General features: G+C 41.1%; 1 protein-coding gene across 1 annotated transcript in view; it reads left to right on the top strand.

Annotated features, from left to right (window-relative positions):
- CDK5RAP1 (CDK5 regulatory subunit associated protein 1) overlaps positions 1–25,321 on the top strand; it is a 36,360-nt gene that overhangs the window by 5,535 nt on the left and 5,504 nt on the right. The window contains exons 4-13 of the mRNA XM_070421502.1: positions 776–810; positions 2,269–2,369; positions 5,005–5,215; positions 7,844–7,964; positions 11,076–11,306; positions 11,539–11,636; positions 14,357–14,412; positions 15,685–15,815; positions 17,804–17,953; positions 23,455–23,595. Coding sequence (XP_070277603.1) covers positions 776–810; positions 2,269–2,369; positions 5,005–5,215; positions 7,844–7,964; positions 11,076–11,306; positions 11,539–11,636; positions 14,357–14,412; positions 15,685–15,815; positions 17,804–17,953; positions 23,455–23,595 — 1,275 coding nt within the window. The remainder of the gene's footprint in view (positions 1–775; positions 811–2,268; positions 2,370–5,004; positions 5,216–7,843; positions 7,965–11,075; positions 11,307–11,538; positions 11,637–14,356; positions 14,413–15,684; positions 15,816–17,803; positions 17,954–23,454; positions 23,596–25,321) is intronic.

The following is a 25,321-nucleotide window of genomic DNA, read 5'->3' as shown; positions in this document are numbered from 1 at the left end:
AGATATTTGCCTAGTATGTGGAAAATAAGATCTAATACCATGTCAAAACACATGGACTTCAGACAAATCTTCATCCTATCATTTTAGAAGTTGCTAGATTTTGGCTTTTTAAAAAAATATATTTTTATTGACTTCAGAGAGGAAGGGAGAGGAAGAGAGAGATAGAAACATCAATGATGAGAGGGAATCATTGGTTGGCTGCCTCCTGCACGTCCCCCACTAGGGACCGAGCCCATAACCCGGGCATATGCCCTTGACCTAAATCAAACCTGGGACCCTTCAGTCCACAGACTGATTCTACCCATGGAGCCAAACCGGCTAGGGCAGATTTTGGCTTCTTAATAAGCTCTGTTATCATGACACTACTATGTAGTTCATTTTCTTTCTTTTTTTAAAAGATAACATTTAAAAAATTTAAAGTATAGTTGGCATGCAGTATTATAATATTAGTTTCAGGTGTATATTGTAGTGAATTGACATTTGCATACATTAACTATTTTTAAATGTACAATGCAATGGCATTAATAATATTCACAATGTTGTACAACCATGACTGCTATCTAATTCCAAAGCTTTTTTATCACCAAAACCAGAAACTGTATATCTGTTAATGGTAGTTCATTTTTACTGATGATGAAGTACTCAGATTTTTACATTTCCTTAAAAGTGTATTTTCCATAAAAGTTTATAAGCAGAGAAAAAAAAAGGGTCATGGGCAGTGATTCTACAAGGCTAATTTCATAACTTTCTTTTTTTCCCCTTGCTCTTTACTCAGGCTGATGTGATCCTCCTTGTCACTTGCTCTATCAGGTGGGAATTTGTTCTTTACCTAGAATGAATATATCTTACATAATAACTAGAGGCTTGGTGCACGAAATTCGTGCACTTGGGCTGGGGGGTGGGGAGGGGAGGGTCCCCTCAGCCTGGCCTGCACCCTCTTGCAGTCCAGGAGCCCTTGGGAGATGTCTGACTGATGGCTTAGACCCGTGCTCTGCAGGGAGCGGGCCTAAGCCGGCAGTCAGACATCCTTAGTCCTTAGCGCTGCCACAGAGGCAGGAGAGGCTACTGCCACCGCTGCTGCTCTCTCCAGCCCTGAGCCCAGCTCAGGGTTTCTGGCTGAGCGGCGCTCCTCCTGTGGGAATACACTGACCACCAGGGGGCAGCTCTTGCATTGAGTGTCTGCCTCCTGGTGGTCAGTGCCCGTCATAGCGACCAGTAGTTCTGCTGTTCGGTCGATTTGCATATTAGCCTTTTATTATATAGGATGCCAGAGCTAACAGTGCCAGGCTGTCCTACCTGTGGAGATGAGCCAATGGATTTGCAATTTTATGCACTGGAGACAGTAATGATAGAACTAGTTGACATTTGCTGAGCATGCGCTGTTTGTCAGGTCCTGTGCTGAGCACTATACATGCACTAAAGTAATTTAATTCTCACAACAACTCTATGGGTTAGGTGATGTTATCAAACTCATTGTATAGATGAGGAAACTGAGAGTGTGCTGAGTCACCCAACTTTTCCTAAGGTTTTTCTTGTAGCTAATGGCACATGTTTATGATGTTGTTCACATCATAAGGGTTAGGGTAGTCAGTGGCTGGGGGACAGAGTTCTTCTGAACGCAGATGAGTGGCATCCGTTATAGGTGAACATACCATCTTTCATACTTTGTTTCTTTGTACAAGGCATGTTAGTCTTAATGTTTTCTCAACTGGGTGTACTATCAATTAATTAATCCAACATTTTTGTTCAGAGGGTTGTCTCTGTTACAAGACGCAGAACTAGGTATTTTGGGAGATTGAGAAATGAACTCTTCCTTCATATGGAGCCTAGGAGCTTAGTCTCATATGGGAACTAAGATAAATATATTAGTAGCTCTAACATCTGGTGAAAAGCACTAGGTAAAAAAATAAAAAAACAGAAAGGATCAATGCTAAGTATTGGGAAAATATAGTTAAAGTGATAGAGTAGTTAAAAGGAAGGAGGATAAACACTCCAGCAGTAGCGCTGGGGAAGGCTTTGTGAAATAGATTGTTTCTGAGTTTGGCTTAAAGGCTTGTCAGGATTTGGAGATGGGCAGGAAGGGCATCATTCTAGGAATGTTATAGCAAATGGTGGTTCTTCAATTGGCTCCCTGCCTACCTTCCCTAAACCTTAAGGTTAGGTATTCATTTAAAGAGTTGAAGGTTTTTATTTATTCCCATTGTCCTACGCTTTTAGATTGCTGTGTAGTTTATTCGCAGGCTTAGGTCTACCTCTTGATCTCTGCAGGGAGAAGGCTGAACAAACCATCTGGAATCGTCTACATCAGCTTAAAGCCCTGAAGACAAAACGGCTCCGTTCCCGAGTACCTCTGAAGATTGGGATTCTAGGTATCTGGTAATTTGCAGATTTTTGTGGGTTTTGAGACTTGGGCTCCATGTAGCTTTATGTACTAGGGTTTCTCTTAGAGGCCAGATTCCCAGTGTGTGAAGAAATCTTATATACCTCATGCAACTCTTGTACTTAATGTCAGAGGCTGTAGGATTAAATGAGATAAAGCTCATAAAATGGCTTTTTATAATGCTTTGAAGTAATAGGTACTCAGAAAGTGGTCTATTCTTCCTGGAGTCTAATGTGGATCATGGTGACAGAGTTACGGATAGGAGAGCATTTGCAGTCTGAGGGGCTGTAAGCATAAATTTACAGTGTAGGCACATTTCATCTTGACTCCTGAAGCATGCTCGGGTGAAGATCTAGAACTGTGTTGACCAATACAATAGCCAGTAGCCACATGTGGTTATTTAAATTTAATTAAACTTAAATAATACTACAATTTTACTTCTTTAGTCTCACTAGCCACATAGTGACTGCTCAGTAGCCACTGGCTACCAGTTTGAACAGCACAAGTAAAGAACATTTCTATCATCTTAGAAATTCTATTGGACAGCTCTCATCTAGATAGTTTGGAAGCATATTTCAAAAATAAAGGTTTTGTAGCCTCTTGTTTCTAGAATTTAGTTAATGTATGTAACCTTAAAACAGACTGTGTCCCTTGTAGAATAGTTAAATTCCTCTTGATGGTTCAAAACACAGTTGGAGTATATTCTTTTACATAGATTAATGTGTTAAGTGATACAGGAAGATGGAAGGATTAGCAGAAATGTTTTGTTTCATTTCAGTTCCTTCATTACAGAAATCCCTGGGTAAATATTGGAATTTTAGAAATCCCCCAAAGAGGTTTTTTTTTAAATGGTAAAAATATATAACATAAAATTTACCATTTTAACCCTTTTTAAATGTACAGTTCAGTGGCATTAAATACATTCACATTGTTGTGCTACTATCACCACCATCAGTTTCAGAACTTTTTCCTCTTCCCAAACTGAGACTCTATATCCATTACACAATAACTTGCCATTCCTTCCTCACCTCAGTCCTTGGCAGCCACCATTCTACTTTCTGCCTCTATGAATTTGACTAGGTACCTCATGTAATTAGAATAATATAATTTTATCTTTTTGAGACTGACTTATTTCACTTAGAATAATGTCTTTAATTATGTGTCAGAATTTCCTTCTTTGTAAGGCTGAATAATATTCTATTGTATGTTTATACCACATCCATTGATGGACACTTGGGTTGCTTTTACCTTTTGGCTGTTGTGAATGCTGCTGCTATGAACATGGGTGTACAACCAAGAATAGTTCTTTAAAAGATTAAAAACTTGTTTAGAGAGAGAGGAAGGGAGAGGGAGAAAGAGAGAGTGAAACATTGATGTGACAGTGAAATATCCATTGGGTGCCTCCTGCATGCCCCCTACCAGGGATTGAGTCTGCAACCTGGGCATGTGCCCTGACCGGGAATGGAGCTGGCAACCTTTTCAGTGCATGGGATGATGTCCAACCAGCTTAACCACACGGGCCAGGGCAAGAATAGTTCTTAAACAAGTATTTCCAAAGGGTGTTTGTAATAAAATTGACTTTTTTATTAATTTGATAGTCTTATTAATAACAATGGTTTTTTAGTATATAGAACAGTGGTTCTCAACCTTCCTAATACCCTGACCCTTTAATACAGTTCCTCATGTTGTGGTGACCCCCAACCATAAAATTATTTTCGTTGCTACTTCCTAACTGTAATTTTGCTACTGTTATGAATCGTAATGTAAATATCTGATATGCAGGATGTATTTTCATTGTTAGAAATTGAACATAATTAAAGCATAGTGATTAATCACAAAAACAATATGTAATTATTTATGTGTTTTCCGATGGTCTTAGGCGACCCCTGTGAAAGGGTCGTTCGACCCCCAAAGGGGTCGCGACCCACAGGTTGAGAACTGCTGATATAGAAGATATCAGCATAGATGGTTAACTAATTTCTTACAGGTTTTACCGGTAGCAAGTATTATGGGCAAGAAGAGGGATAAAAAGGGTAGAAATGTATATTAAGCTTTATTTTTTAAAACATTTAAAAAATATTTTTTATTGATTTCAGAGAGGAAAGGAGAGGGAGAGAGTGATAGAAAAATCAGTGATGAATGAGAATCATTGATCGGCTGCCTCCTGCATGCCCCCCACTGGGGATCGAGCCCGCAACCCAGTCGTATGCCCTGACTGGGAATCGAACCGTGACCTCCTGGTTCATAGTTCAATGCTCAATCACTGAGCCGTGCCAACTGGGCTAAGCTTTATTTTTAAAAATAAATTTCTGATGCAAAATGTTTTTATTTGTAACAGCAAGTAGTTTTCAATGAAAAAAAGAGGTGGTTCATGTTTAGAAAGGTGTTTGAATGGTGATTTAGTTTTTTTCTGGGCATTTAATTGAATTGCTCTTGAGCCCTTTCCCTGTGGAAGATGCAGGTTCCAGTGCTATGAAAGTGTTTGGGCCAATATGAGGGATGATGCTAAAGTCTTGGAGAAGTTCCTGTGCCCTGGCCTCCAATCCAGCTGGAGATAATGTGTGGCGAGAAGCCAGGAGACCCAATGCATTTGGGAACAGGTGCTTATTTCTTTTCCCTCCCAGGTTGCATGGCTGAGAGACTGAAGGAGGAGATCCTCAATAGGGAGAAAATGGTGGATATTTTGGCTGGTCCAGATGCCTATCGGGACCTTCCTCGGCTGCTGACTGTTGCTGAGTCAGGCCAGCAAGCTGCCAATGTGCTGCTTTCTCTGGATGAGACCTATGCTGATGTCATGCCAGTCCAGACGAGCCCCAGTGCTACTTCTGCTTTTGTGTGAGTCACCGACCAAGAGACAGGGAGTAAACTTCTTTCTCACTTTGAAAGTAACATGTTGCCCTAGCCAGTTTGGCTCAGTGGATAGAGCATCGGCCTGTGGACCAAAGGGACCCAGGTTTGATTCCGGTCAAGGTCATGTACCTTGGTTGCAGGCTCCTCTCTGGCAAAGGCCCTGGTTGGGGCTTGTGCAGGAAGCAACCAATCAATGTGTTTCTCTCCCATCGATGTTTCTCTCTATTGTTCTCTCTATGTTCTACTCTCTCTAAAAAAATAAATGGAAAAATATCCTCGGGTGAGGATAAAAAAATAAATAAAAATAACATGTTAATGTTATTACATTAAAAAAATTAAGCTCTGGCTGGTGTGGCTCAATTGGTTGCGTGTCATCCCATGCACTAAGAGGTCGCTGGTTCAATTCCCAGTCAGGGCACATGCCCATGTTGCAAGCTTGATCCCCAGGAGAAGGTGTGCAGGAGGCAGCTAATCAATGTTTCTCTCTCTCCCTCTCCCTTTCTCTGTCTCTAAAAAATTAATGAAAACATTAAAAAAATGTAATGCATGCACACGGTACAAAAGACAAAAAATGATGTATAAGACTTCCTCACACCTATCATCTCCAGCCTCCTAGGCCACATCGCAGAGGTGGCATGCTAGTTGTTTCTTGTATAATCCTTTGAGAAGTGGTTTTTTTTTTTTTTTTGGTTAATCTTCACCTGAGGATATTTTTGCATTGATTTTTAGAGAGTGGAAAGGAGGAAGAGAGACAGAGAGAAACATTGATATGAGAGAGACACATCGATTGGTTGTCTCCTGCATGTGCCCCAACCAGGGCTGGGGATCAAACCGCAACCGGTATGTGCTGTTGACTGGAATCTTACCCAAGACCCTTCAGACTGCAGGCTGACTCTCTGTCAACTGAGTCAAACCAGCTAGAGCGAAAAGTGTTTTTCGCATATGTATTCATATACATAAAATGAGGTCTTTTCTACCCTCCCTCCTATACTTTTATTTTATCACATAGGCTTTCCTGATTCTTTTTTTCTCTTCCCTGATCTTTAAAGTTAAAAAAGTAATTGACAAAATAGTTTATATTTGTTGAAGAAAATGTGGAAAAGATAGAAAAACATAAAGAAGAAAGTAAGAATTAACTCTACCTCTACCACCTAATGATAAACACTATTATTATCATTTTGGTGTATATCATTGCTGCCCTGTCCTTAGTGCTTATGTGTGTATGCTTTGTGTATGTGTTTGTTTATAAAAAAAAATAGCTCTTTGTGTAATTGGTTTTATAACTTAAAAAAATATTTTTATTGATTTCAGAGAGGGAAGGAGAGGGAGAGAGAGAGAGAAAGATCAATGATGAGAAAGAATCGTTGATTGGCTGCTTCCTGCATGCTCACACTGGGGATCCAGCCTGCAACCCAGGCATGTGCCCCAACTGGGAATCGAACCATGACCTCCTGGTTCATAGGTCTATGCTCAACCACTGAGCCATGCCTGCCAGGCAGTTTTATAACCTTTTGTTATTTAAAGTGGTGAACATTTCTTATGTCATTATATTTTCTCTAACAGAGATTAGCAAATTGGCTTACAGCCTGTTTTAGTAAATAAAGTTTTATTGAAATAACAGCTGTGCCCATTTGTTTACATAGCGTACGACTGCTTTCACCACTGCAGCAGCAGAATTGAGTATGTGGCAGAGATTGTATGCAAAGCCTAAAATATTTACTATATCATTTTTTGCAGAAAAAGTTTGCCAACCATTTTCATTTTAATGGCTAGACAATACTCTGTTGTAAGAATGCTTAATAAAAATAATAGCTAACATTTATTTAACAATTCTTCAATGAACATCTTTGATACATATTAGGGTAATTATTTCCTTACAATAAATTGAGGCTTTCATGTATACAAGATGCAAATGAAAGAAAGTGACTTAACTTAGATACCTAGCATTTGGACCAGGAATGTGAGAAATTCAGACCCCTATGTTTTATTTTATTTTTAATCCTATGTTTAAAAATCCTATTATTAAGGATATGTTTTTAGTGATTTTTTTTTGAGGCGGGGGGAGGAGAGAGAGAGAGGAGAGAGAAACATTGAGATGAGAGAGAAACATTATTGGTTGCCTCCCACACTCGCCCTGACTGGGGATTGAACCCACAACCTTTTGTTGTATGGGATGATGCTCCAACCAACTGAGCTACCTGGCCAGGGCTGCAGACCCCTGTGTTTTAAATCCAATGTCTGCTCCTTATATATACTTTATAATATTTATTTATTTTTCTGGCCTAGAAGTGGAAAGTTCAAATAATATGTAAATATAAATAGTAGCAAGCCCAAGTGTGGTATGTCTTCACCCATTCCTTCACCACTGGTCCCTCAGGGTAGTCACTATATCCACCAGTTATGGTTTGGTTTATATCCTGGGGTTAAAGAATAGTTTTTAAAGATCAAAAAATATCTGCCTTAGTTTTTCTTAGATCTCATATTGGTCCAGCATGAGTACCTTGTCAAGAGAATTTAGAGCCAAAGGATAATACCAAGGGAATCGTGACCTGCTCCTTGGGTTGGACCAAGACATCCTGCTGCTGTTACTAAGTTCTGTTCTTTTCCCTCCAGGTCTATCATGAGAGGCTGTGACAACATGTGCAGCTACTGCATTGTTCCTTTCACGCGAGGCCGGGAGAGGAGTCGGCCTGTTGCCTCCATTCTAGAGGAAGTGAGAAAGCTTTCCGAGCAGGTGAAAAGTTCTCCAGGCTTCCTTACTGAGAGTGTGTTTATGGGAGGATGAGGACAACTTTCTAGTTTTGCAGCCTGTGCTATTTTTAAGCTGTACAAGTTTAAAACAGTACCTGGCCAGAAAGAAATACATGCCACATTGATGCCACAAATTATAGGCAGATCCACTGTGAAGTTTGCTTAGGAGTCAACACAGAAGATTGGAGAGAGTATGAGAGCTTGAGTGTAGAATCAGACGATTAAATATGAAGTCTGACTCCACCGTTCTCTGGCTTGGTGCCTGGGCACTGGTCATTTAACTACCTTCTTCGAAACATAGTTTCCCCATCTATGAAAGAGGATAAAATAATACTTTTCTTGCCAGATTATTGGAAGGATTTCTATTGGAAGGATATGGTAGTTTAAATGTTTTTAAACTACCTGGCAATAGTAATTTTTTACAGAATGATTTATTGATTTGTCTATTCTAGGGAAACCTCCCATATCTTTTGCTCATTTTACCACTGGGCCAGCTTGCAGAGAATAGATGAGGCTAGTGAGTCAGATCAGAGGCTAGAGCAGGGGTGGGCAAACTTTTTGACTCGAGGGCCACAATGGGTTCTTAAACTGGACCAGAGGGCCGGAACAAAAGCATGGATGGAGTGTTTGTGTGAACCAATATAAATTCAAAGTAAACATCATTACATAAAAGGGTACGGTCTTTTTTTTTTTTTAGTTTTATTCATTTCAAATGGGCCGGATCCGGCCCGCGGGCCGTAGTTTGCCCACGGCTGGGCTAGACGGAAGGTACCTACTGCCTTCCTCCTATTGGGAGCTGGTCCCTCAGCCCTTGAGGAGGTCTCTCCTCAACCCTAGGCACAAATCTTCCAGCTGTGCAGACTAGGACAGGAGGTGGGAATGTGGAGTTTTTCTTCTGGAGTCTCTGTTTCCTGACGTGGTTGGTTCAGGACAAGGGAGGCTAGCCTCCTCCAGTTCTAAGTCAGCAGTTTGCTTGCTTTCTTACTCTCTGGCAGTGCTCTCTTCCCCCCCGCCCCCCGCCCCCCTACCCCGTCCCCGTGCCCTAATTCCCAGTTTTCGTAGTTTGTTCCCTGACTGCTCACATAGGTACTGTGAGGTATTCCCCATACACTCCCTCTACAAGTGCTTCCTGGCCTAAAGTTGTCTCCTTCCTCTCTTCTTCCATCTACTCCACAGTACCAAAACTCACTCTCTCAAGATAGCGAAATTCTGTTTAAGTAAACTGAGGTGATGACAAAAACCCCCTCACCTTTCTAAAGTATTTGCATATAACAAAAGGAACTTAACATTAAAGTGAATCTTAGTGAACTCAGAGCCCACTAACTTGTGATAAACTATGATTCTGCATTGTGTTTTAAAGGATCTGTTGCCCTAACCGGTTTGGCTCAGTGGATAGAGCGTCGGCCTGCGGACTGAAGGGTCCCAGGTTCAATTCCGGTGAAGGGCATGTACCTGGGTTGCGGGCACATCCCCAGTAGGGAGAGTGCAGGAGGCAGCTGATTGATGTTTCTCTCTCATTGATGTTTCTAACTATCTCTCTCCCTTCCTCTCTGTAAAAAATCAATAAAATATATATATAAAAAAAGGATCTGTTAATCACTTATTTATTTTACTTATAGAGTGTGGGTTTTTTTTTTTAATTCACACCCGAGGATATTTTTCCCATTGATTTTTTTTTTTTTTTTTTTTTTTTTTTTAGAGAGAGTGGAAGGGAGGAATGAGGGGGAGAGAGAGACAGAGAGAGAGAGAGAGATAGAGAGAGAGAGAGACATCGATTGGTTGCCTCCCTCACATGCCCTGACTGGGGATCAAACCTGTAACTGAGACATGTGCCCTTGACTGAGAATCGGACCCGAGACCCTTTGGTCCTCGGGCTGGTGCTCTAACCACTGAACAAACTGGCCAGGCCTAGAGTAACTTTTTAAAAGATGTTTCTTTCTTTTTTTTTTTTTTTAGATGTTTCTTTCATTTAGGTTTTTTAGACTACAGTTACAGAGAATAGAATATTTTCCTTTAACAGAATGCTGTCTGTTCATTCACACAGTGGTATTGATTGGAAGTCATTTAAGTAAGCAGCCTTTTTTAAGCCTCTTTATTATCTTTTTATATGAAAAAATGTACACAGGAAAGAGAGGATAGTATTGTGGCCCCTTTTCCCTAGCTAACTGTCACTTAAATTTTTAAATTTAATTTAATTTAAAAAAAACCCCTCACCTGAGGATATGTTTTTATTGATTTTAGAGAGAGAGGAAGGGGGGAAAGAGAGAGAGAAAAAAACCATCAATGTACATAAATCAGTTGTCTCCTGTATGCCCCCCAACCGGGGATTGAGCCTGAAACCTAGGTATTCAAGTGAGCCCTGACCGAACCCACAACCTTTTGATGCATGGGATGAGGCTCCAACAAACTGAGTCACCTGGCCAGGGTTCACTTAAATGGAATAATTGTTACATTTTGCCATAATTGCCTTATCTATTTTTTTTTGTTGTTGATAAAGTATTTCAAAGTATAGCATGACATTTCACCCTTAAGTTAATACATCTCTAAAAAATAAGGAAATTTTCATTACCATTAATTCTTCTAATGAGATTAACAAAAATTGCTAAATATCATCTTAATCCTAGCCCACTCATACTCAGATTTTCTTTATTGTCCCGTAACTCTTTGCATTTGATTGTTATGTCTTTTTATATGTGTGTGCATTTTACTTAGTTTTATATCCTGCTTTGCTTATTTTAATAAACTTTTTAAAATAAAGTTTTGGAATAACTTTAAATTTACACAAAAGTTGCAAAGATCAAGTTACCTCTTAATGTTAACATCTTACTTAACTTTGGTACATTTGTCAAAACTAAAATGTACCAAATATGGTACATTACTATTAACTAACTTTAGACCTTTTTCCTGATTTTGCCACTTTCCTTACTAATGTCATTTTTCTTTTTCAGGATTCAGTCCAGGATCCACGTTGCTTTTAGTGTATCCTGTTCTTTAAAGTTAACATTATGACACAGCTAATTTTAGTTAGTGATTTGGCATGAAGCTACCAAACTATTTTAAATTGCTCCCAAAATATTTATTTCCCGCTTTTCAGGGGCTGAAAGAAGTGACACTACTTGGTCAGAATGTTAATAGTTATCGGGACAATTCAGAGGTCCAGTTCAACAATGCAGTGTCCACCAACCTCAGCCGTGGCTTCTCCACCAACTATAAAACCAAGCAAGGGGGCCTTCGTTTTGCTCACCTTCTGGATCAGGTCTCCAGAATAGATCCTGAAATGAGGATTCGTTTTACCTCTCCCCACCCCAAGGATTTTCCTGATGAGGTAAATATTGACAGTTAACTGTGCCAAACTGCTATCAGTATCCTTAAGCATTTCTGTCTGTGACAGAACATGGTTTGAGCAAAAGTAGAGCATTTGGGTAATTCATGTGTTTGGTTTAATTAGCGTCTTAATTACTTGAAAATTAACTTTGGCAAAGAACAGAGGGGTGGGTATTCCTTTCTGTAAGATTCTTTGGTGAGACTTTGATGACTAATGTGTTCTATTTGACCAGGTTCTGCAGCTGATTCATGAGAGAGACAACATCTGTAAACAGATCCACCTACCAGCCCAGAGTGGAAGTAGCCGTGTATTGGAAGCTATGCGAAGGGGGTACAGCTTTTCAATGTCTCCTTTAGGAGCAAACAGTGTCTAAAATTCTAGCATAGTGTGCGGCACATAGTAACTGCTTAATAAATATTTGTTATATGAATAAACCCAGGGACATTGTAATTTGCTTTTGTTCACTAAGAATGTTCAGACTAAGGACTGGATCACTCATTTCATTTGCTTAGCATGTTTTTTTATTAAGCACCTAAAATCTCAGTGTGGCACACTGAGATTTTTTTTTTTTCTTAGTTTTTTTTTTTTTTTAATTAAATCTTTATTGTTCAGATTATTACATTTGTTCCTCTTTTTTCCCCCCATAACTCCCCTCCTTCCAGCTCCCACCCCACCCTCCACCCTCACTCCCCACCCACTGTGTTCATCCATAGGTGCATGATTTTTGTCCAGTCACTTCCCGCATCTCCCACACCCCTTTTTCCCCCAAGAATAGTCAGTCTATTCCCTTTCTATGTCCCTGATTCTATTATAATCACCAGTTCATTCTGTACATCAGGTTATTTATTCACTTGATTCTTAGATTCATTTGTTGATAGATGCATGTTTGTTGTTCATAATTTGTATCTTTACCTTTTTCTTCTTCTTCCTCTTCTTAAAGGATACCTTTCAGCATTTCATATAATACTGGTTTGGCGGTGATGAACTCCTTTAGCTTTTCCTTATCTGTGAAGCTCTTTATCTGACCTTCAATTCTGAATGATAGCTTTGCTGGATAAAGTAATCTTGGTTGTAGGTTCTTGGTATTCAGCACTTTGAATATTTCTTGCCATTCCCTTCTGGCCTGCAAAGTTTCTGTTGAGAAATCAGCTGACAGTCGTATGGGTATTCCCTTGTAGGTAATTGAGCCTCTTTCTCTTGCTGCTTTTAAGATTTTCTCTTTGTCTTTTGCTCTTGGCATTTTAATGATGATGTGTCTTGGTGTGGTCCTCTTTGGATTCCTTTTGTTTGGGGTTCTCTGCGCTTCTTGGACCTGTAAGTCCATTTCTTTCACTAGGTGGGGGAAGTTTTCTGCCATTATTTCTTGAAATAGGTTTTCAATATCTTGCTGTCTCTCATCTTCTGGCACTCCAATGACTCTGATATTAGACCGCTTAAAGCTGTCCCAGAGGCTCCTTACACTATCTTCACACTTTCGGATTCTTTTTTCATTTTGCTTTTCCAATTGGGTGTTTTTTGTCGAATCTTTGGTTTGATTATTGTACTCCTCTGGTCTGCTATTGGGTATAATATTCTTTATTTCAGTCCGTGTATGCTTACTTTCTAATTTCTTTATCGTAGCATCGAGGGTCTCATTAGTTTTCGTGAGGTTCTGCACAAATTTATGGCAAGCCCTCAAAATTGCGATTCTTAGCTCCATATCCTCCATTTCTGTCATGTTTTTTTGTCTCTGCATCTTTTATGCTTTCTTGGTGCACCCCCTTGTGGTCTCTGTGCGCAGTCTTGTTCTAGCCAAGCCTTAATTGTTGTAGTTAACACTAGAGGGATTTGACCCTCAGGCCGACTGGCTATAGGAATCAGCTGTGCGGAAAACGTCTGCCTTCTGGGGAGGCGCTAATCCAGCCTTTGCCTGAGGCGATCGGCAAATGGCTGTGCGCAGGCTTTGGGCGGGGCGGGATCAACAGGGCGGGCGGAGGGAGCAGTTATGGCCACGCTCAGTCCCGTTCCCAGAGGCTCTGCTTCTCAGAACCCCGGCAGCCGCTGCAAACCTCGGAGAGAAAGCTGCCCTCAGGTTCCAACTGATGCCGGGTAATCCCGCTTCTCCCGTTTGAGTCTGGGTCCCTAGAGACTCGCCCGGATCTGGAGCCCAGAGTCTGAGACTCACTCCCGACAGAAAACGACAACCGCGCCCTCAGCCACCAGCCCGCTTTCGCGCGCACCTCGGTACCTTTGTATTTTCCACACTGCGCCGCCTCTGAGCCTCGATTTGCTGTTCTCTTTCCTTCTAGTTGTAGAGTCTCTCTTCAGCCAGCCTTCCTGTGGTTCTGGGTGATGTCCGTTCAGTCTTTTAGTTGTATTTTTGAAATGGTTGTTTGCGGCAGCGGTCTCCGGTGTTTACCTACGCCGCCATCTTGGTCGACTCCCTATACTCCACACTGAGATTTTAACATGAAGGTTTTTTAGGTCTTGGAATTTAGTATAGCTCTATGTGTTCACTTACTTTGGGGATAATAAATATTGCAGAAATAAGACTGAAAGGAGAATGTGACCGATGGCAAACTGTATGGAACTAGTGTTTTTGACATTGGCAAAGACTTTTAGAGATTTATTTATTTATTTTTAATCGGCCCTTCCACCTTCCCCCCAAAGGTCAGAGTTCTCAGGCAGACTTGAAAACACTATTAAACAAGTCCTTGTCAACCCCCAAATTATTCTTGGTGATCTTGATATCCCTCTGGCCATCATCTTGGAACCAGAGAGCATATAAAATCATCTAGATCCTTTGAAATGTTTTATCTATCTTCATTATTAGTTAAATGCAGAAGGCTATTTAAAATAATTTATGTTCTTGAACTAAACATTCATAGGCCCTAAATTAGGGTACAGTATAAGTTTTGGATCATAAGATCTTTTGGATAGTTTAACTGATGGTACTGTCCTGTGTGGGTGAGAAGTGATTACATGTGGTAGTTCATAGTGTTATCCTTTTATAGCATTCATTTAAAGAAGATTGGCTCATCTAAGTCTTTTCTTTTTGTTCTTTATTGCAGCTATTCAAGAGAAGCTTATGTGGAGTTAATTCATCATATCAGAGAATCTATTCCAGGTACATTTAAGAAATGTATTCTACTGAGCACATTACAGTGCCTTAGTCTTAGATACAGGCAACACCTGTGGCAGTATCTTGTGACACCTTTTACACTTACTTTGCTTCTCTTCATCTCTCTCTCTCTCTCTCTCATCTTTTAGAAGAAGGGGGAGAGAGAGAGAAAGAGAATCATCGATACGAGAGAGAAACATCAATTGGTTGTCTCTCGTATGCACCCCAACCGGGGACCGAACTTGCAACCCAGGTATGTGCCCTGACCAGAAATCAAACCCATGACCTTTTGGTGTATGGGACAATGCTCCAACCAACTGAGTCACACCAGCCAGGGCTCTTTCTCTCTTTTACTTCTTTCTGATTTTTTAATGTTTTGGTCTTGCTAGAAATACTCAGAGATGTGGATCAGCTTATGACTTCAGGGCTAAAGAGATTCATTTTCTATAGTTTTTGTGTTTCTGAGCATATGGGAGAGACCTTGTTTTTTCTTGTTAGTTGGCAAAGTTATATATGGTCTGAATTAGTTCTGATTTGGGGGCAATTGATATCTTTAAAAATGTGTACTTTGAGGTTATTCCTTTCCTATTTATCTTAACCCTTTTTCTTTCCTCCTAATAAAATTACTCTGTAGTCTTTTATTTTAGATTTGGTTGATAATGTCTACATTTTGTTCAAATTTCTAATGATTGTAACTTGTATTATGCATAAATACTTTCATTTTGATGGGACAGGATAATGTGGAAGGTCTCTGGACTGCAGTTTTCTCATCTATAAAATGCAATAAATACTACTCACCTCAGTGGATTTTGGGGTAATTAAATAGGTTAAGTTAAATAGATAGTAATGTGTAGCACTTAGCAAGTATTCAGTAAATAGTAGTCATTGTTACTATTTAAATGAGCATTGTGTTAAACTAACTTCAAAAGTACATTTATATGGGGCACTGCCATGTTTTTACCAGATATAAGTACAAAGCAGGACCAATATGAGAATGTGGACTCCTACTGTGCTCCTAAATCCCGCATTTGAAGTGAAAATACCTTTTCTAGTACTGAGGGGAATGTAGACTGAGAAGCCAGGCTCTGGCATGGGCACATTGTAGATAAGCAGGCCTATTCCCTCCTCGCTCCGCAGTGACCTGATGACACTGGCACATGGGCTGAGTAGCTCCAGGAAAGCCCTTACAATTGCTGTCCCTCCCTCTGTAGCCTGCAAGTTCCAAAAGCCTCTCTTGAAAGTAAGCAGCTGTCCTTTGTCCTTGGTTGTGTGTCGCAGGTGTGAGCCTCAGCAGTGATTTCATTGCTGGCTTTTGTGGTGAGACAGAGGAAGATCACCTCCAGACAGTGTCTTTGCTTCGGGAAGTTCAGTACAACATGGGCTTCCTCTTTGCCTACAGCATGAGACAGGTGAGCTCTGGGATGGGGGAGTAACTACTTCTGTGCTGAGACTGACCTCATTTCTGACCAGTTCGGGGTTCACTGTAGATAACTGGAAAGAAAGATAAAGGGCAGCAAGGCAGCCCTTGAGAAGCCACAAGGATCTTACCATTCATTTCTTTATTTTATCTAATCCACCTGTTGCTATTTTACATCATTCAGCAATTGGAGACGAATAATAATTACCTGTGCCAACATTTCTCTTTATTAGAATATTTGAAATTATGTGTAGATTGTTTAGAATTGGAATGGGGAAGGAGGGACATTATTCTCTTTACAAGAAATCTAAACTCATTTCTCAATATGCAGAACTTCCTTTTGGCCTACAGACATGATTTGTTTTACAGAGGCTCCTTGTCACCCTCCCAGCCATCCTCAACTATTTTTAGTTTCCATTTTTATAGGGCAGGTGAACTCACTGATACCCACTTTGGAGTTTCTCCTATAACACAGTTTCCCAGGTAAAACAATACAGAAGGAAACATTAATGATGAGAGAATCATTGATTGGCTGCCTCCTGCACATCCCCTACTGGGGATCAAGCCTGCAACCCAGGCATGTGCCCTTGACCAGAATTGAACCTGGGACCCTTAAGTCTGCAGGCTGATGCTCTATCCACTGAGCCAAACCAGCTAGGGCTGTTATGATCTGTGTGTGTGTGTGTGTGTGTGTGTGTGTGTGTGTGTGTGTGTACTAGTATAAACATGCACGCATACCATGGTGTTGGATGATGTAAAGGCTTTTCAAGGATACATTTTCTTTTTTTTTAAAGAATAGTTTATTGATTTTTAGAGAGAGAGGGAAGGAGAGGGAGAGAGAGAAACACTCATCTGCTGCGTCCTGCACACCCCCTACTGGTCATCAAGTCCGCAACCACTGTATGTTCCCTGACTAGAATTGAACTGGCAACCTTCGGTGCCTGAGATGACGCCCAACTAATTGAGCCACACCGGCTGGCCAAGGATAAATTTTCTTCTCTTTTTTTTGAACTAGGTAATATATGCTCATGGTATAAAACTCAAAAGGTCAAAATCATATGTAGTGAGAAATTCTTCCTTCTTCCCAGGTTGCCTGGTTTTTTAGTTCCTTCCCCGAAGGCAGCTGCTCTTAGCAGTTTCTTCTGCAAACTTCTAGAGATAGTTCATGTATTTAAAACATATTTATATGTATTCTTTGTACCCCAGAGTTATTATACATGTTCATTTGTACCTTGTTTATTTCCGTTAAGAGTATATTTTGGGGCCCTGGCTGGTGTGACTCGGTTGGGTGTCATCCTGTGCATCAAACGTTTGCTGGTTTGATTCCTGGTCAGGGCGTATGCCTCGGTTGTGGGCTTGATCCCTACTTGGGGCGCATACAGGAGGCAACCGATTGATGTTTTTCTCTCATATTGTTGTCTCTCTCTCTTTCTCTCTCTCCCCCTCCCTCCACCCTTCCTCTCTCTCTAAAAATCAATTTAAAAAATCTTTAAAAAAAGTATATTTTGGAGAGCAATCATATCAGTATATATAAAACTATCTTACTATTTTTTAACAGCTGTGTAATATCCATTGTGTAAATAATAATTTGTTTTACTAGTTACCTATTGATAAACATTTAGGCTGCTTTGCATCTTGTGACTTTATAAACACATGGCTAAGTAACTTGGTACATGAGTTACTTAGTCTATGTACAAATGTAATCTTTATTCTTAGGACATTCTATAAAAATGTCGAAAACAATTTTGAGCCTGTAATTTTCATGTGCTAAATTTAAAGTTTAGGCCTTGCAAAAATGGTGATTCCACTGCATAGCTACCTTTTTCCTCTTAGAAGGCTCTCAGAACTAGAGAACCCTCTGGGTAGGGCCTGGGTTTCTTGTGTACATGTCTGTAACTTGCAGGTGGAATGAACATGGTCTCCCGCTGTGAATTCTATAGGTCCTTGGTGACCTCCCTCTTTAAAAAATGTTTTTTATAGAAGACACGGGCATATCACAGGCTGAAGGATGATGTCCTGGAAGAGGTAAAATTAAGGCGTTTGGAGGAACTTATCACTGTCTTCCGAGAAGAAGCAACGAAAGCCAACAAGACCTCTGTGGGTTGTACCCAGCTGGTGCTGGTGGAGGGGGTGAGACCATATGTATCTACATACATTTTGTTTATTTTTTGTAACATAGTATGACTTCCTTTATTTAGATTTTCTTTGATTCCTTTTATCAGTTTTTGTCAAGTATACAGATCCTGTATATGTTTTGTTAGATGTACACCTACGTATTTCCTGGTGTTTTTTTTTAAGATATTGTAATTGGCTGTTGTTTTTAATTTCAGGTGTCTGTATGTTCATTGCTATAATGTAGACATAATTGAGTTTTGTATGTTTATCTGTATCCTGTGACCTTGCTGAATTCATTTAATAGGCCTAGGTGTTTTTTGGGTAGTTTTCTGTGTAGATGTTCTTTTTTCCTTCCTGATGTTCCAGCGTTCCCCCTTTTATTGTTTCCTTTCTGTGTTCAGCGGTCGCCAACCGATGGTCCGCGGACCACTGGTGGTCTGTGAGGTCCGAAAGGTTGGCGACCACTGGTTTAGAGGACTTCCTTTCGAACCTTGGGAAGCAGATTTCCTTTGTTTTCATTTATCTTAGAATGTCTTGATTTCTCCGTTTGTTTCTGAAGGATATTTTTGTACTAAGTGAAAGCATTAGGGAAAAGTATGTGTGCTCCATCTTTCTGGAAGCTGTATCATATGTATATTTTTAGAATCAAAGTTACTGTCTGTCTTTAATTCTTTCTTAGAAATGTACTGAATTTCAGGAAGTTTGTGGTTTCTGTAGGCTTCAGTGGTCAAGCCTGGGGACCATGCCATCATTTAGGGAGAGCACTAAACAGATGGGATAAGGGGTGAGTTTGGGACCCTGACCACTTGTGAAGCTGCATGCTGCAGCCAGTGGAGAGGAGGGAAAAGAGAGAGGCCCTTTCTGTGACCTTTTCCGAGTTCTGGTTTGGGAGAGGAGACTCCTGCTCCATGCCTCAGGATATGGCAGCATCAAAGCCACCAATTGCCCGGTGTTTGTGTTTGTTAGGACTCTCTGGTAGTGAGTAACAGTAGAAATTTGTTCCAGTCATTCAGGCTAAGCTAAAAAGAGTTTTGGGTTTTTTTTGGTACAAAACTTTATGGAGCCCAAGGGCAGGAATACTGTCAGGGTCTGGAAGGGTCTTATCCAGCCTGGGAAGCCCTTAAGGCTCAGACTTTCTTGTCTCCTTAGACCCGCTTTTCCTGCTTCTTCATTTGTGTGGCAGAATAGAGCAGTCCTGTAATTCTTGCATTTTCATGTTATTATTCCAGCTATTCACAGGCCAAAGTTTTGTCTCTCAGCCTCAATTCAAATTTCTAGGAGTGGGAACCTGATCAATTTGGCTTAGGTTAGGGATTTTCCTGTGATTCGGTCCAGCTGTGGCTGATGGATGGTGCTGTAAGCTGGTTAATACTTCAAAAGGTGTTTGCCTCACTAAGAGCTTTGTGTCAGTTGTAATTCTGGAGATGTGTACGTGTTCATGTTTGTTAGCAATCTACATTTTATCCAGTAGGAATTAGGTCTTATTATATTCCTAGCTCTCGTCACAAAAGGTATATTGTACTTGTCTTTTGAATGAATGAAGGTTAAGTATTGAAATGTTGCTAATCTTTGTTCCTGATTTCATCAGCCCCACAGAGAGCCCATAGTAATTAAATGAACCAAAACAAGGTTTTCTTATGCATCGCACTTAAGCCATTATTCACTTGGGGCTAGATTGCTATATCCAGAGTGGCAGAGAAGAGAAAGATAACACATGTATACTGAGCACTTATGTCTGCCAGGAGATATACACTTAATGGTCATCAACACATGAGTCTCACCACAGTCCTTGGAGGTAGTGCTGTTATTAGCCTCCTTTTATACATGAAGAAATAGAATAACTATTGATTAGCTGCCTCCTGCACGCCCCACACTGGAGATCGAGCCTGCAACCCTGGCATGTGCCCTGACTGGGAATCGACCTGTGACCTCCTGGTTCATAGGTTGATGCTCAAACACTGAATAACACCAGCCGAGCTCCTTCTTGTGTCTTTGATCACTTAAGAATACATGTAGTCAGAGCTTGATTTTCTAAGGGCAGATTATGTGCTCTTTGGATTATTATTTTAAACATTTTTATTGATTTTTTTTTTTTTTTTAGAGAAAGGGGAGGGAAAGGGAGAGAGAGAGATAGAAATATTGATGAGAGAACATCTGTTGGCTGCCTCTTGCATACCCCTCACCAGGGATTGAGCCTGAAACCCAGGCATGTGCCCTGACTGGGAATTGAGCCAGTGCCCTCTTGGTACATGGGTCGACACTCAATCACTGAGCCACACCAGCTGGGCTGGAGTTTTGACCAGTTGTTTTAATCCCAGTCAAGGCATCACTCAACCTGTATAATATAAGACCCTTACAGTAATGTTCTTCTGTCCTTTCCCCTTATCTTTTGTGCTCTTGTTGTCATAGATTTTTACTTTATATTCCAAAATATATTGATATTTTTGTTTGAACAAGTATTTTCTAAAGAAATTTTTTAAATGAGAAAAAAATCTTTTGTATGTACCCCCCTTTTTTTAATCCCTTGTGTACATTCAAGTTTGTATTTGTTATCATTCCCTTTGTGCTTGAAAAACTTCCTTTAACATTTCTTATACTGCAGATCTTTTGATAATGAATCCTCTCAGCTTCTATTGGTCTGAAATAAATGTTTTTTCATCTACCTTTTAAAATATATTTTCATTGGTTATCTATTTATTTATTTTAATTCATTGATTTTAGAGAGGGGGGAGAGAAACATTGATTTGTTGTTCCACTTATTTGTGCATTCATTGGTAGATTCTTTTTTAAAAATTTTTAATGGATTTTAGAGAAAGAGAGGAAGTGGGGAGAGAAAGAGAGAAATATCGATTTGTTGTTTCATTTCTTTGTGCATTCATTGGTTGATTCTTGTATGTGCCCTGACCAGGGATTGCATCCACAACCTTGCATATCGGGATGATGCTCTAACCCAGTGGTTGGCAAACTGCAGCTCGCGAGCCACATGCGGCTCTCTGGCCCCTTGAGTGTGGCTCTTCCACAAAATGCCACGTGCGGGCGCGCATGTACAGTGCGATTGAAACTTCGTGGCCCATGTGCAGAAGGTGTTTTGTTTCTGGGCTTCTTGGGAGGGGCTCTCAGTCTAGACCTCCCAGGTCATTCGCTGCCTGTGCCTGGCCTGGGTCCACCTCAGAGGAGCTACAAAGTGTTACGCAGTTGGTAGCAGCCTGCTCTGGGTTTAAGAATTTCTGGGTGAGGCTAGCTGTGAGCTGAGGTCGGCTGCCACTAGTGCCAGGCTTGGGTCCGCTTAACAAGCGGTACAGTATATGCTAAGACCAGCCATTGTTTGGGGTTTGTGGACCTTTGAGAGATTTTAGGAAAGCCCTCAGCACTGGCTGAAGCTGGCCACTTGTGTAGGACTGCCACAAAAGAGATTCTGCTCCAGCACGAGTTGGTTGGGGTGGGTCTCAGGGAATCAATCACCAGGGTGTTAGGCAGTTTGATGGAGGCTCAGACTTGGCACCCTCCTCTGCCTGTGTGTGGTGAGGGCTCAACAAAGGAATCACGGTACCTGCCAGCACTTCTGTCTGGGAGAGTGCTTTCCCTCCAGCCCTGGTACTGAAGCTAGACCATTCAGTTTCTCCCTGTATGTCCCTGGTGCTTTTTGGGCTGCTGTCTCTTCACTGGAGCTTAAGGTGAGTATGAGTGAGTGCAGCTCTGCGTGGGCTCTTTAAGAGGATGCCCGGGTGTACAGCAGTCCTCCGTTTCACCCAGTCGAGTCCCTGCTGATTTTTACAGCCTGATGTTGTAGGGACTCTGTCCTGGCACTGGTGCTCTGGGCTGGGGAGCCCAGTGTTGGACTGGGCCCCCTTGCTCCTCACGGGAACCTCCACAGCTGAGATATACCTCCCGAATCTTCTAATTAAAAAAAAATTTAAATTATAGTTTACATTCAATATTATATTACTTTCAAGTGTACAACATAGTTTTCTCCTGAATCTTAACTGCCACACATGAGTGTGGGACCAGTCTATTTTGCATCTCCACCCCTCTTACCAGTTTTGATGTGGCTTCTTTATATCTTTAGTTATAGGAGTTCTGTTCAGCTCATCTTCAGGTGGTTCTCAAGGGTGGTGGTTTTATAATTTCCTATAATTTTGATGTGGTTGTGGGAGGAGGCGAGCGCAGTGTTTATCTACTCTGTCATCTTGACCAGAACTCAGTTGGTCTGTTGCTATTGACTGATTCTTCTACTGATTATGGGTCACATTTTTCTGCTTCTGGGCATATTTAGTGAGTTTTGATTGGATGTTGGACATTGCAGTGTTCACTTATGAGTGTCTGGATTTTGCGTTTGGCTTTGTTCTGATAGGCAGTGATGTTACTTACAGTTCCGTTTGATCCTTTCAAGGCTTGTTTTTAAGCTTTGTTAGAAAAGCTTTTTTGTTATAGGGATAGTTTAGCCTCATTACTAGTTTTTGGCTCTTCTGGAGTCAGTACTGTATGTCCCAAGGAATCAATGAGGACTATTTAGAGGTAGATCAAATGATTCCCAGCCCCAGTGTGAGCTCTGGGAGTTCTCAAAAACTACCTTTTGTCCGACTTCACGGAGTTTCCCTCTATAGAGGAGCATGTAGTAGTATTCAGCAAAGACTCAAGGGATCCCTTTGCACACTTCCATAGCTTTTTCCTGCTTATCTCCCTCATGTCTAGAACTTGTCCCACAATTTCTAGTTATTCAGGCTTCCTGTACTCCAGTCCTTCAGTCCAGAGAAATCACCATGCTCTGCCTTGAGATCTCCCTCCCTGCTTTGCATACACTGTCTCGCATGTGCCTTCTGGCAAAACGCAGGGGTGATTGGAGGGCTCATCTCATTTGTTTTCCTTCTCTTGGGGATCATAGTCTTATGTGATCTCTGTTCAAAATCTGAAAAAAGTTATTTCATACCTTTTGTCCAGTTTCCTGGTTACTCAAGGCTTGAGGATAAATTTGGTTTTTGTTACTTCATCATGGCTGTAAGAAAAAGATTTGAATATAGTCTAGAAGTTAATTCCATTATTCTGGTTTTATTATTCTCCTGGCCTTGTTTTCTGCATGTGTGATGGAGACTCTGGTTTCAAGTCTATCTATTCATCAGGGGCATGTAGCCCGGGCCAGACAACCCCAGAACATTCCTGAGTGATTACTGTGAAACTGCTGGGTAAAGTGAAAGTTGGTTTGAGAGGAGCATACCTATATGTCCTTGGTTTCAGGCCTGTTTGAGGGCCATTTCTGCTGAAACGAGTTCTGTAATCAAAGACACATTGATTGAGTCATTCACTAATGTAGAGTCAGCAAAACTTTATTGAATTTCTGTTGTGTGCCACGAATTGCCCTTGTTGGTGGGGCAGTGGTAACACAGTCTTCTTCAGAGATTCCTTGGTTAAGGAATGCTCTCTGAGTAAGACCCTTGGAGTCTGAGACATAGGTGTACTTTCTGCCTTCAAGAACTGATGACTATGACAGGTTCATACAGTCTCCCCTCTTCTTTCTGCAGTTCAGTAAACGCTCTGCCACTGAGCTGTGCGGCCGGAATGATGGAAACCTTAAGGTGATATTCCCTGATGTAGAGATGGAGGATGCCACTGACTCTGGGCTCAGGGTCAGAGCTCAGCCTGGGGACTATGTGCTGGTGAAGGTAAGGTGTCCTTTTGGGCTTTTGGCTTGCCCTGTGAGTGGGGTGTTGGATTGAGTAATTTAGGGAAATGAAATTTTTTCTTGGAGAAATTCTTTAGTAAAATAAAACTCTCTTCTCAATCTAAACAATGGAAGAGCACCTTGAATTAAATTTTAGACTGTTTCTAAATAATGCCTTCTTGTTTTTCTTCTCTTTTTGGGAATTTGGTGAGGTTGGAGTACATGGTAGCATATAGTTTCTGGGTGCAGAGAGGCCTGGAAGTATAAGTAATTTTTAGTGGGTTGATAGTTATCTGAAGCACCAGGAGTTTAAGTAGCTTGCTCAGGGTCACACACCAGCACATGGTAATGTAGGGATTTAAACTGAGGCAGCTCAGATCCTGAGTCCACATTTTTAACCATCGTACTATTCAGTCTTTCTCATAGTTCTCTCTGCCAGAGATCAGCGTGCCCTTCAAGGTCTCTGATGCTCCAGGCATCCCTAACTTACATGTGCTCCAGTTTCCTGGGTCTCTCCCCTGGACTGACAGATCTAGCTGAATGGCTGTGGAATTTCGCCTTTCTTCTCCCCCCCCAACCCCCAGCCCCTTCCCCTTCACTGGGATAGTCCTCCTTTCTTCTTACACTTTCACAGGTCTGCTGTTGCCATCTTCCTTTCCTTCTGGTCCTCATGTCCACTTTGCTCCAGAACCAGAGGCTGGCAGGACACACACTGATGAGGCAGGCAGGAGCAACTCTGCTTCTCCAACACTGAGCTCTGGAGCATCTGCAAAAGGGAGAGCGGAGAGAGGGGTTTCTTTTTCTGCTTATGTTGCTCAGTGTTTTGTTCTCTTACCTATTTCTTAGTGCCTTACTTTCTACTCAGCTTTCTGTGCTTGCTCTTACTGTCACCTTCGTCTTAAATCATGGGTGCCATGGTCCATGGCTTGCAGCTGAGGGAGGCTCATTCCCTGGTACATAACGTTTTTGAATTGACCAGGAAGTTTGTTTTTTTTTTTTTAATTAAATCTTTATTGTTCAGATTATTACATTTGTTCCTCTTTTTTCCCCCAATAACTCCCCTCCTTCCAGCTCCCACCCCACCCTCCACCCTCACTCCCCACCCACTGTGTTCATCCATAGGTGCATGATTTTTGTCCAGTCACTTCCCGCATCTCCCACACCCCTTTTCCCCCCAAGAATAGTCAGTCTATTCCCTTTCTATGTCCCTGATTCTATTATAATCACCAGTTCATTCTGTACATCAGGTTATTTATTCACTTGATTCTTAGATTCATTTGTTGATAGATGCATGTTTGTTGTTCATAATTTGTATCTTTACCTTTTTCTTCTTCTTCCTCTTCTTAAAGGATACCTTTCAGCATTTCATATAATACTGGTTTGGCGGTGATGAACTCCTTTAGCTTTTACTTATCTGTGAAGCTCTTTATCTGACCTTCAATTCTGAATGATAGCTTTGCTGGATAAAGTAATCTTGGTTGTAGGTTCTTGGTATTCAGCACTTTGAATATTTCTTGCCATTCCCTTCTGGCCTGCAAAGTTTCTGTTGAGAAATCAGCTGACAGTCGTATGGGTATTCCCTTGTAGGTAATTGAGCCTCTTTCTCTTGCTGCTTTTAAGATTTTCTCTTTGTCTTTTGCTCTTGGCATTTTAATGATAATGTGTCTTGGTGTGGTCCTCTTTGGATTCCTTTTGTTTGGGGTTCTCTGCGCTTCTTGGACCTGTAA

Source organism: Myotis yumanensis, unplaced genomic scaffold (genome assembly GCF_028538775.1).
Source record: "Myotis yumanensis isolate MYYU_CA2020_CCGP unplaced genomic scaffold, mMyoYum1.0.hap1 SCAF_7, whole genome shotgun sequence".
NCBI lineage: Eukaryota > Metazoa > Chordata > Mammalia > Chiroptera > Vespertilionidae > Myotis > Myotis yumanensis.
The sequence above is the reverse complement of the archived record's forward strand: the minus strand, read 5'-3'. Positions and strand labels throughout refer to the sequence as shown.